This window comes from Dermacentor andersoni, chromosome 2 (assembly GCF_023375885.2).
Source record: "Dermacentor andersoni chromosome 2, qqDerAnde1_hic_scaffold, whole genome shotgun sequence".
In the NCBI taxonomy this organism is placed as follows: domain Eukaryota; kingdom Metazoa; phylum Arthropoda; class Arachnida; order Ixodida; family Ixodidae; genus Dermacentor; species Dermacentor andersoni.
Genome location: NC_092815.1, coordinates 105,506,526 through 105,518,657, shown reverse-complemented (window position 1 = coordinate 105,518,657; position 12,132 = coordinate 105,506,526). Strand labels below are relative to the sequence as shown.

The window sequence follows — 12,132 nt, the reverse complement described above, 5'->3', positions numbered from 1 at the left end:
CACGTGATGCTATTAAGCCAATAGCGACGCGGCGTCGGCCTCGGCCAGAGCGCGCGAGGAGGAGGCGGCATTCTTCGAAGCGTGGCGCTACTTTGCGAAGTTTAAAGGGCTTTGCTCTCTAGTAAAAAAAGAAAACATCTTAATACCCGCATTTAGTCATAACAAAGCTTAAGTGTGAGCGTGTGCGAAGGCGTAGCCAGGGGTATCGAGGCACTTCGAGGTATACTGTTGAAAAGTACATGAATGTAATGTAATCTGTTTATTTCGAACATAAGGTCCTTTTTTTTTTCGTTTACCTCCTTCGGCTAAAATCTTATGCAAGCTTTATTTAATTATCTACCGCAAAGATTTGCGAAATATCTGCACGTTAGAAATCGCTTAATTGCGAGGTACTGAATTTGGAACTCGGGAAGTGTTTTTCCCGTCACTTTAACTTTGAAGTATAGCAATCCTTGTTCTAGGTAAGGTAGAGCAGTAAGATCGGTCTTACTGCATTCCTTGAGTCATACAGACAGAAGCCATTGGTGCCCTGTTTAGCGAAATTTCAGGAGCTGATATTTTGCAAATCTTTGCGAAAAGGAAGCTCGCATAAATTTAGAACCAGCTGAGATAAACAAAAATGGACTGCATATTCAATATAAGCATGTAACATTACACACGTGTGCAAGTTTTCAGCGCCATATCCCAAAGAATTTTTTGTTCTGAGACTCGCCTCCCCTCTCAAACAATCTTTTTTTCCAGAATACCTCCTGATTTGTCTCTCTTTTTGACGAACTTTCAGATACATCAACGCGGTCAATTTCTAAACACTCCCCGCTGGACAAAATTCACTGATTCCTTCTTTTCTTCCATTGATCAATATAAATTTGACGAGAAATTTGACATTTTCTCCTTTGTTCCGTCTGTTCGTCCACCTCCGTTTCGACAAAGGCTAAAAACTGGCCGCACAAAAAGCGAGTGAATAAAATTCTGCCTTGTCATGCAGCTGTTCGGCTCGTACTAGAGGTCAACTGGATCCTTTCGAGTGAGGAAAGCGACAGAACGGAGCCGCTAAGCCCTCGCCCTCATTTTCGCTGACTCACTACATGAACTTTTGGGACAGACCTCGTCGACAGACGCCATGCATGCTGGAGGGCACACATTATTTTGACCAGTTGGGCTTTCTTCACCGAGCATCTAGATCTAAACACAAGGGCGTTTTTACAACGAAACTGTATAGCTCTATCTCCCAATGGCTTTTTTTCGCGTTTTTTTCCAAGTTCCTTCCCGAGTCGTAATTCGTTTCATGGCGGCTGGAGATTGAACCCGTGGCACGGTGCTTATAGCAACGAGTTACCGCATGAAAACTAAGCCCCACTGCTATAGCCAGTCTTCTTACATCGCAGCGGTTCACCCGAATTGTGGGAGGAACTAAAAAACAATAAAATCCCGAGAGAATCCAGCCTTGGGTTGATGTCTTGTATATAAGCGATAGCTTGGCGTGTTACGATAAGAGACGCGTTGCAGATTTCAGTGACGAACCGCAGGCGCCATGGTGGGCCTTGCAGAGGAAGTGGTAGTTTTTAAAACGGAGCGCAGCGAATTTCGGGGACGAACTCGTCCCATAACATTACTTTTTTTTCTTTTCATCGTCATCTAGAAGATGGGACCACGAACTTTTAAATACTAAGTTGTTGCTATATACGACGCGTTTGGCGCGTTAAGCGCGCCCAGCCCTTGCTTGCTCGAGTTTAATCCGCCCGCGTCCGTGGTCCACTGGTTCGAGCTTCTGTGCTGAGGGGCCAGGGCTCGAAACCGACGGTCGGGCGTTTTTATTTATTTATTTTTTTAACGCGAAAATATTATATGCCCCATAACGCGAAAATCAGTGGGCGTAGTCGGCCTGATCGTCCGATGGTACCAAAATAGCCGACGGCACGAAGAGCAAGAACACGTCAAAAAAATGCTCCGATCGACGTCAAATTTATCAGCGAGGTTCCTGTAAACAAAGTAAATTAATAGTACTGAAAAGAAAATTTGGTGTATCTCGGTCTGGGAGGGGAACCGAAACCGAGCCTCCGGGGTGCAAAACGAGCACGCTTACCTGACGCCGTGGCTGCTCTGGCTGACCAGAGGCGTGGCCTAGTGCGTGCGTCATTTGGCACGTGACCGCGCACCCGATGGGGAGGAGGTAGCGTCACTACTTAAGCGTATAAAATGAGCGCGCTGCCTCCCGCGCGTCACTTGCTCTTGGGATTTCATCGGTGCTGTTTCTACTGCGATGAACTCTCGACGCCACGTCATCATCATCATCAGCCTGGTTACGCCCACTGCAGGGCAAAGGCCTCTCCCACACTTCCCCAACTACCCCGGTCATGTTCTAATGGTGGCCATGTTGTCCCTGCAAACTTCTTAACCTCATCCGCCCACCTAACTTTCTGCCGTCCCCTGCTACGCTTCCCTTCCCTTGGAATCCAGTTCGTAACCCTTAATGACCATCGGTTATCTTCCCTCCTCATTACATGTCCTGCCAATGCCCATTTCTTTTTCTTGATTTCAACTAAGATGTCATTAACTCGCGTTTGTTCCCTCACCCAATCTGCTCTTTTCTTATCCCTTAACGTACACCTATCATTCTTCTTTCCATACATAGCTCGTTGGGTCGTCCTCGATTTAAGTAGAACCCTTTTAGCAAACCTCCAGGTTTTTGCCCCGTACCTGAGTACTGGTAAGACGCAGCTGTTATACACTTTTCTCTTGAGGGATCATGGCAACCTGCTGTTCATGATCTGAGAATGCCTGCCAAACGCACCCCAGCCCATTCTTATTCTTCTGATTATTTCAGTCTCATGACCCGGATCCGCAGTCACTACCTGTCCTAAGTCGACGCCACGTCACGAGTGTATAAAATGAGCCTGTCTGTGGCCAATATATGCGCAAACACACACACCGAATCATCAGAAAGAACTTCGATGCACGTAGAAAACACCAAGCGAAAACCTTTCATTAAAGGGACTCTAATGCTTTCTCGTTCTCACACGTAAGCAGTCTTGAGTGTCTCTGTCGAAATTTATTTATTTCCAGCGGCAACTAACGGTGCCTAGTGCCTCAGGTTGGTCATAAACTGACAAACAGTAAGGCGGCGAGAAGAGCCAAAGAAAGCTCTAAAAGAAGACCGTACCGGTAATCTGGCAGATAGGAGGAGATGTTCCGTGCCAGCTGCGCTTTCTCTGGGCTCGTGCCGTTGACTAGCAGCTGCCGCAGGTATGGCGGCAACGGCGAGATGCGATCCACCCGCACGCGAGGGGTTCCCTTCACTTCGTGCAGTTTTATGACCACGTACGGATGGCCGTGCAGATATGGCTTTGGAGTTGTAGTCGTCGTGGTCGTCGTGGTGGTCGACTTCGTCGTGGGCGGCTCTCGCTCGCAGCCAACCACTGGAAACGAAATTAGGCGGCGCACATGTGCACGTATCTGTACACTCCTGTAAGGGCCGCACGTTTCTTTAGCAATATTGACGAGGTGCGGCCCTTAGACGAGTCTATCGTAAACACGGTTGGTTTAAGCTGTTCCATATATAAAAAAAAAGAAAACAAGGTATAACGGGATATTCGGCGTGTTTCATAAGAACCTCATCTTGCTTGGATTCGCACGTTACGGAAGCAACAGGAGTTGTAAGATTACGAATCGAAAAGCCATGACTAGTCGTCAAATAAGCGATAGCGAAAGTATTCTGTAAACGCTTTGACAACTAATAAGTTATTTCCTCTAAATCCCTGTGAGAACGTAGCCATGACTTGTCATCAATTAAGCAATAACAACAACGAAAAAAATGTGTAAGCATTTGTTTTTGACAAGTAATATTTTTTCCCCTCTGAATTCCCTTCAGAATGTTTTCTTCTCAGCTATATAGCACTGAATACCATAATCTTGCAGTGATTCTTAAGGATGCCCCCGCTTCGAAGCCAAATAGTTGACAGTGCTAAGGGGCGTTTGGCGTTGCACGGTCAGCCGGTAAGGCGTGGGTGACTCCAAACTTCGCGCTGCAGGAAAGCACGAATCGTGTCGCAGAATTGTTCTGTTCCCGCCAAAACGTGAGAACTCTGCCGATCTTCCCGTACTGCTTGAAGGTACGATGGTGTATTTATTTATTTATTTATTTATTTAATACCCCTCACACCTTTAGAGGCATAGCAGTTTGCATGCAGGAACAACTTATTAAATGCGCGTCCCCTCTCCCCCCCCCCCCCCCTATGGAATAAGCTACCCCAGGAAAGTGACTGGGCCTCCCCTAAATTTTCTTCCAATCGCTTCAAAACTTTCTTTTAGTCAACCTGGTCAGCGTTAAGCGTGGTTACTTGTTTTTCTTTTCTGTCTTTATCACTGATATTTAACTTTTCGTGAAAATTTGTCACCTATATTGTTAATATTAGCTATTTTTTTATTGTTCTCTTCGTAAGTCTGAATGAACTGTTATCAATGTGCATTTTATTATGTATTCCCTGTATTTTGAAAGCTGTTACACTAAGGCATCTGTTGGCATTGCAGGTAATGTAAATAAATGAACTATTAATTAATTAATTAATTGATTTAATTTACATAAGGAGCAAGTGAGGCCGAAGACGTGAGCCATAAAGAATAGGTTTGGAAAGTTTGGAGGAGTAAACATGAAATTTGAATGCTGAAATGTCTCAATGAGTGGACATCTTCATGGAATTTGACAGTAATAGAGGTATCTTTAAAAAAACATTCGAAATAAATTTTCGTTAGAGAATGTATATGCGTTGTGAGATGAAGGTGATATAAATTATATTAATTTTAATTATTACACAGTTCCTAATTTCTGTTACCTTTTTATTCACCTGTCAAATATGACAGCATATAAATGACCTACTCGTTTCTTTTTCTACATTTTTTATAAGAGTGTAAAGTATACTATCTAAATGCGTGTTAGCATAAAATTTTCATGTTTCGTTCGCACGGGAAAGTGATTGCAGCGTGTTATCGATGTTTTAAGTGCAATTTGTTTCACCTGCGCTTTCTTTTGATTGATGACAGCTGTAAACGGCGATGTTATACGATGTATACCGATGCAGAACTGTCCAAGCGGCATTTGCACTTCGTCAGGCTACGCGAATGCAGCCCCTCTACCTCCCCTCGGTTGTACGAGGAATGAACGAACTACAAGTCGTTACTCGTGTCGATCAGGCGACGATCGAGATAACGACGTGAGCCGTTCGACGCCTCGCCCAGGAGCGCGGAAAGTGCTGCCCCCATACGAGCGAATAGGAACGCTGTAGCTCACCGGCCACCGTGGTCGGTGGGCACGTCGTCGTCCTCCTGGTGGTGGTCGTAGTCGGCTTCGGCGTCGTCGTGGTCCGTTTGGTTGTCGTCGTTGTTGTTGTCGTCCTTGTCGTCGTGCGTCTCGTGGTGGTTCTTTTAGTCGTCTCGGGCTGCTCACAGTTGTCCGCGGCCACAGCAGCAGCCCTCCGCGGCGGCGCAGCCGTGGGATCCGTGCGAGCGGTGGTGACGTGCGTCGGGTGAGCCGTCCTGTACCCGACGCCGGACCGGCCGCTCCACTGTCGCGCGACGAGCGTGGCGTTGTCGCCGCTGCTGCCGTTCGCGTGGTGCTGCTCTCTGTGGCTCGGCTCCTGAGGCGCGTAGTCGCCCTTCTTGTGCATCGTCAATGCCTTCAAGGTCGAAGGAGGGGGAAAACATTAGGAAGCGGTGCACAAGTGATGCGACTATTCGTTGTTACGTTCGCTGCTTACTCTGTCCACAGTACATCTGGGGGAGGGGTCATTCTGTATGGTGCCCAGTCCATCTCCACTACTGCTAAAGTGCTGATTGTCTGGGCCGGGGTATGAGTGAGAACGAGACAGGCGCCCCCTAGCCTGCCTCCTCCTCGCTTGTATACTGCTCCAGCCAATCAGCGGTAGCCGAAATGGACAGTCCACTATAGATGGACACTTGCAGAATATGCACTGCACAGTGCGCACACTTGCAGAATACGGGCACACGCACTGCTACCGCAGTGCGTGTGCAATTTTTTTTAATTGTTACTACCATGCACACGATCGAGCACACGCACTGCTACCGCAGTGCGTGTGCTCGATCGTGTGCATGGTAGTAACAATTAAAAAAAATTATAGCCCCTTACGTGACAAAACCGCGATCTGATTATGAAGCACGCCGTAGTGGGGGACTCCGGAAATTTGGACCACCTGAGTTCCTTAATGTGCACGTAAATTTAAGTACACGGGCGTTTTCGCCTCCATCGAAATGTGGTCGCCGTGGCCGGGATTCGATCCCGCGACGCCGTGCTTAGCAGCCCAACACTATAGCCACTAGGCAACCACGCCGGGCTGTAGCAACAATGTCACCTGCTGGGATGCTGAAAGATTATGACAACAGGAAAGCTGCATAGCCCTTGTAATGATAGTGTAATTAAGGAACGAATCAACCCGTGGCTATTCGCCCATGCTTTTATACAACAACGGGACTACTTTTACAATACTTTCGATTATGCCCCCACCGCAAAAGCTTTCGGAATACACGTGCCGAGTGAGAAAACGTCGTCGTCGTCGTCGTCGTCGTTGCAGCCAATGCTTCCTCCCTCGACTCGAAACGTGGTGGATACTCCTCCGTGCGACCACCACAACGCTTGCTTAAATTCCAGGAAAAGTGAGGAATGAGGAATTTCTCGCAAATCAAGCGCTCCGAAAACCTTTGCGGTCGTCTCGGCTGTACGTCTCACCAATGCTGTGACTGAACAAGGCTCTGTCACTGCATAGGGAGCATTCACGTGACATTGCTCACGCCGTAGCGTCGTCCTATTCACAGTTCACAGCACGCTGATGGACATGCATCGAGATAACAGGCAACTTTCACCGCGCTGGAAGTACAGCATTATTGTGGCCACGATGACGTCAGAGCACGTGGACTAGAATATTCTGCCTCTCGTCAACAAATGGCTGCGCGTTGCGTCACAACCTTGCGGCGGAGCTGCCGTTATATGTCACGTACGCGAAGAAAAAAAATTTCGACGAATTCCGCGCGAATTCTCTTTGGTGGCAAAATCAATAGGCGCGGACAACTTTCAAAAATCACTTGACAATATTAGTGTTCAAGGTGGTGATGATTGAAGAGGATAAATGTCAAAGTGCAAACGTGGGCTCACCTGCTCGCACGTACCATCCCTTGCAACATTTTAATTGCTTCTATCTCTGCTGCTACGCTAAACTCTTTGAAAATTTCTTACTCTAGATCGATCCCCGACGACGCTTCTCAACTTCTAGTGTCGCGAAAGGAGGTGAGTGGACCTTCAACGGCTGTTGTAGTAAAATCAATCGCCACTGCAGAGATGGATAACCAATCAATGATAGTGACCATGTGCTGAAACTTTTTCCTGACTAAACTTTCTTTTTTCACTGTTTTTGCCTTAATGTGTGTAAAGCTTCTATAATTCAGCATGGTGCTATAATGCGCACGGTACAATTTGATGTGTATAACGCTAGTTGTATTATTCTAACTTTTTACTTGACTATATCTTTACTCACACATTTTTTTTTTACACTTACCGATGTTCATTGTGTTATGTTCGGTTCACTTGTAGTCCATCCCACGCCTATGTAATTGCCCGTACCAGCCCATAGGGCAAATGAGTAAATAAAAAAATAAATACTCTCCATTAGCTTGGCCATAGCATACGTCGACGGCATACTGAGGCGCTCAGGGCGCTCATAAATGGCCCATTCGTCTAAAGCTTGTTGAGCTGAGTGCCGCAAGTAACGACGCACTCGACTCAAGGAGTCCCGCGAAGACCGCATGCGCCTCTTCCCGACTCCCACACATACCTCTTCTCGCGTGTGCATTTCATGCTCAGTAATCTCAAACGCTCACTCTCCCTAATCACGCAATCATTCATAATCTTAACACTGAGCGCAGATCTGGCCAGACCATCTGTTAGGTCGGCGGGCGGCATCCTAAACGTTGTACACACGTGTTGGGAATGTACCCGCTTCGTGTGAACCGCATCCCTAATTAGAGTTATAGCTGAACGGGTTTACGGACCAGCGGTACGAGCGGGCGAGCGGAGAGAGGCAGCGGAGCGCCGCGCGAAACGAAGCTCTAAAAAAACTCGGCGATCCCTAGTTCGGTCAGGGGTGGGTGGGTGGGTGGATGGATGGATGGATGGATGGATGGATGGATGGATGGATGGATGGATGGATGGATGGATGGATGGGATGGATGGATGGATAAGGCTGAACACTTTAAGTAGGGCGGCGGCACACGCCACCTATCCGTGACTAGCAATATACTTTGTACTTAGTGGAGGGCGAAATTTCACCCTTGCCTTGATTTTAGCAACCGATCAGGTAACCTCTGTTTGGTTATTTCTACCCGCTTAAAGACTATTTTGCCTTCACTGTCCCTAAAACTCAATATCTTGAAAAAAAAAAAAAAATAGGTCCCGTTGCTTTGAACAGTAGGGCGAAGCCCTTTACAGAAAAGTATCAGGTGTTCAGCCGTTTCTTCCTCCTCTCGACACCCACAGCACGGCTTAGTCCGCAATACTCCCGTCCTGGCCTCAAACAACGAAAAGCTTCCCCTGGAATTGTCGTAGATATTTTCTTTGGTAATTTCCTGCTTGAAAATTTTTTATGGTCCCAGTGCTCATTTCGTCTGCATCCCCATTTTCCACAGACCTATCTCTGTTTCTTTAACATTTTCCTTAATCGATGACTCTTGGTTCCCTGCCCTCGAATGATGTACATCCCATGACACCCTGTACCCCCTGATTTCGTATATTTCCGTGTGCTCCCAAAGCAAGCCTACGTCCTCCTCGTTGCTTAATTTCCAACCTTGCTCGAACCTCTAATCTTATGCACAGGACCGCATTGCCGAAAGTCAGACTACGAACCATTACCCCTTTCCAAATCCCTCTCACCACTTCGTAACTATTGTAATTCCACAGTGCCCTATTTTTCATCACAGCTGCATTCCTGCTACCTTTAGTTGTTACATATTTTTCATGTTCCGTTTGGTACTCGGCCACATTACTTATGCACACGCCAAGATATTTGTACTTATTCGTTACATCCAGCGTAACCTTCTGTATCCTATGCTCGCCTCCCTGATTATCATTGAAAATCATGACTGCCAGTTCTTGTTACTAAACTTCAAACTTAATCTATCTCCTCCTTTACCGCAGATGTCCATCAATCCCTACAAATCTTCCATTTTATCAGCCGTAAGTACTATGTCATGCGCGTACATCAGTCCGGTTATGGCTGTTCAATCCATTCTCCTTGCTTGAAAAAAGAAAGGTTGAAGCCAAGTCCGCTCCTCTCTAATTTGGTCTCTGATCCTTGTAGATACAACCTGAACAACAAAGGTGACAGATGGCACCCTTGCCTGAGCCCCCGCTGTATCTCTATAGGTTCAGATACCTTTTCTTTTTTAACGTTCTATAAACACCTTGTTACTTTTATGGATATCTTTTAAAGGATTAGTTACTCCATCTTTCACATCTCATGTGACCAGTATGTTCCAAGAAACCTCTTGGATTGCGCTGCCATAGGCTCTCTTGATATTCAGAAACGCCAGCCGTAAGGGCCTGTGTTCCTTTTCCGCTATTTCGATATGTGTCAATGAGAACTAATTGTCGTCTAACTTCCTCTGTTTCAGGAACCCATTTTGCAGTTCCCTAGCGCCTCCTCGCTCTCTACACATGCCTGCCGTCTGTCTTTTATAATCTGCATCACCATCCTGCGAACCACTGAGGTCACGGTTATGGGACGGTAGTTGATTATGTCGGCTTCGTCCCCCCTTTCCCTTATATGTCATGCTCATCCTACTTAGTCTCCACCCGTTTGGGGCTTTACCGTCAGTTATCGTTTTGCTCACTACCTCTCAATGTTTGCTTAGATTTCGGGTCCAATGCCTTTAGTAACATAATTGGGATGCCACCAGGACCTGTGGACGTGCTACTAGGAACCCTCTTTTCTGCCCTTTCCCACTCTCGTTGTTCAAATATAGCCACTGCACTAACAGGTCTATCCTCGTCTGATAAAGTACATGCAACATTTCTTTGTTCTTTAAATTTTTCTGTCATCATTGTTTTTATATGTTCCATTGCTTCGTCCCAACCTAGCCGGAAACCTTGAGCTGTAACTATAAACCTCTGCTCTAGGCATGTCTTAATACTCAAGGATCGCTCCTTATTACTCAAGGAGCACAGCGGAGCGCTTTGCTGCGCCACCTGTCGAACAGGGTCGAAGTTACTGTCGGTCGAGTGGTCGCTTTGCTTCTTCACCTGTGGAACAAGGTTGGACTTACTGGGAAAAGAATATAAGCCAAGCCTCCTCCTATTGGGCTACGAGTATTAAATAAGTCGGTGGTGAAACAGCACCGACGCTATTTTGCCTGCAGACGAGCCAGCGCCACGTTTGAAGACGATTGTCGCCATATTTGTTTCGCAAAAACGCTGGTCCGCTCCGCGCGCTCCGCTGGGGAGCGGCGACAAGCGAGCGAGCCGTCCGCTCCACCAGCGTACCGCTCATGTGCTGTGGCGTCTCCGTTCGTCCGCTGGCCCGTAAACCCGCTCAGCTATAACTATGTTACTACACGCGCCAACACCGCCCCCTCCCCCGCCACCTCCTCCGCAAAAAAAATATAGTAATAAAAATGAAGGTGAACGAAATATATTGTGCAGTCCACATGCTTGCAAACGAGCTGGGTTTCTAAACATTCAATTCGGTGAAATTCCGCTTCTTCTGCCTATTTTCAAATAGGTTGCACCGATTGTCAGTGTTTGTTTCGAAAGAAGCATTCGCCTTTTTTACTTGGATTAGCTTGGTCAACGTGTTGCCCATCTCATGCAGAAACGTTTGCCTATGCCATTCCGATGACTCTGCATTCCTTGCCGTGTTATTCGCACGGACATTATGTGTATTCCGTGTCAGCTGCTTCGTTCCTCTTTTTTTTTTTTTCGTTGCAAATACATGCACATACCTGCAGGTTTCTGGCCGCCGCAGCGATGGCAGGGTGGCTGCCATTCACCAGTCGGAACTTAATGATGTGCATCTTGTAGCGCTGGTCCGACTGGCCGCTGTCCTTGGCCACGCCATCCGAAGCCGCCGACCCGTTCGCGCTGCCTCTGGCACCGCCGGTGTCGACGCCGACGAACTGCGCCCGGCCGTTGCTGGTGCGATTGTTCAGTTTTGCTGCGCCGCCCCGCTTGAATAGGTAGTCCTGCGGAACACGCAGTATACCGAACTCGCGTTTGAACGAATTACTTCCATGCGCTTCCGAAGACCTACAGTTTTTGTCAGAAGTATTTGCGTGCTAGGCAGCCCGTGTCCGCCACGCTTACTGCGGGTTGTTTAAGACATTTCTCCTGTGGTATTCCATAAGCTGCAACGCCCTCTGGTGAATGAAAAGAACCCTTTAGTAGTCACCATTCATAAGTCTGTAAAACGTGAAGTGCGCCACGGACACCGTACCATGCAGTCGAACAACACTTATGGTGAAGGCACGGGTAGTGTATATATATATATATATATATATATATATATATATATATATATATATATATATATATATATATATATATATATATATATATATATATACACACTACCCGCGCCTTCACCATAAGTGTTGTTCGACGTATTATTATATATATATATATATATATATATATAATGTTCACTCTGCCTGTGACCAAGCAGGCCGAACTAATTCAATTAGGTTGGACAATTTAAAAATTCGAGAAGTCAGCCGAGAAAGGAGTTAAATAAGGGAAGTAAAAAAAAAAAAAAAAGGCTACTTGGAGCTGCATTACTAAATTACTCTCCCACAACACAAAAAACAAGGCCACTCCTATACTGCGAGAAAAGGCTTGGTGAAGCAGAAAAAAACGCAAGGACGAGGTATGGGTGGCGACGCCGACTATCGTAGTTCCCACATTAACTCCCAATGAGGTCATGGAGTTTGGCAGCTTCTCTACTCGAGCGCATTTAAAGGATCATTGTGACAGGAACTATATGGACACTCCAGGCGCATTTCTGGCGTCGCCGTCGCCGTGATGTTCACTATAAAGTCTGAGGGCAATAACATCGCCGCTGAGCGCCGTGTGTTATCGGTAAA

The 12,132-nt window shown here is 46.8% G+C and overlaps 1 protein-coding gene across 1 annotated transcript in view; it reads right to left on the bottom strand.

The window, feature by feature from the left end:
• The window catches only part of LOC126541930 (uncharacterized), a 30,948-nt gene that overhangs the window by 2,642 nt on the left and 16,174 nt on the right, over positions 1-12,132 (bottom strand). Inside the window, exons 4-6 of the mRNA XM_050188902.3 lie at positions 10,996-11,235; positions 5,285-5,669; positions 3,161-3,416 (exon numbers count right to left, since the gene is read on the bottom strand). Coding sequence (XP_050044859.1) covers positions 3,161-3,416; positions 5,285-5,669; positions 10,996-11,235 — 881 coding nt within the window. The remainder of the gene's footprint in view (positions 1-3,160; positions 3,417-5,284; positions 5,670-10,995; positions 11,236-12,132) is intronic.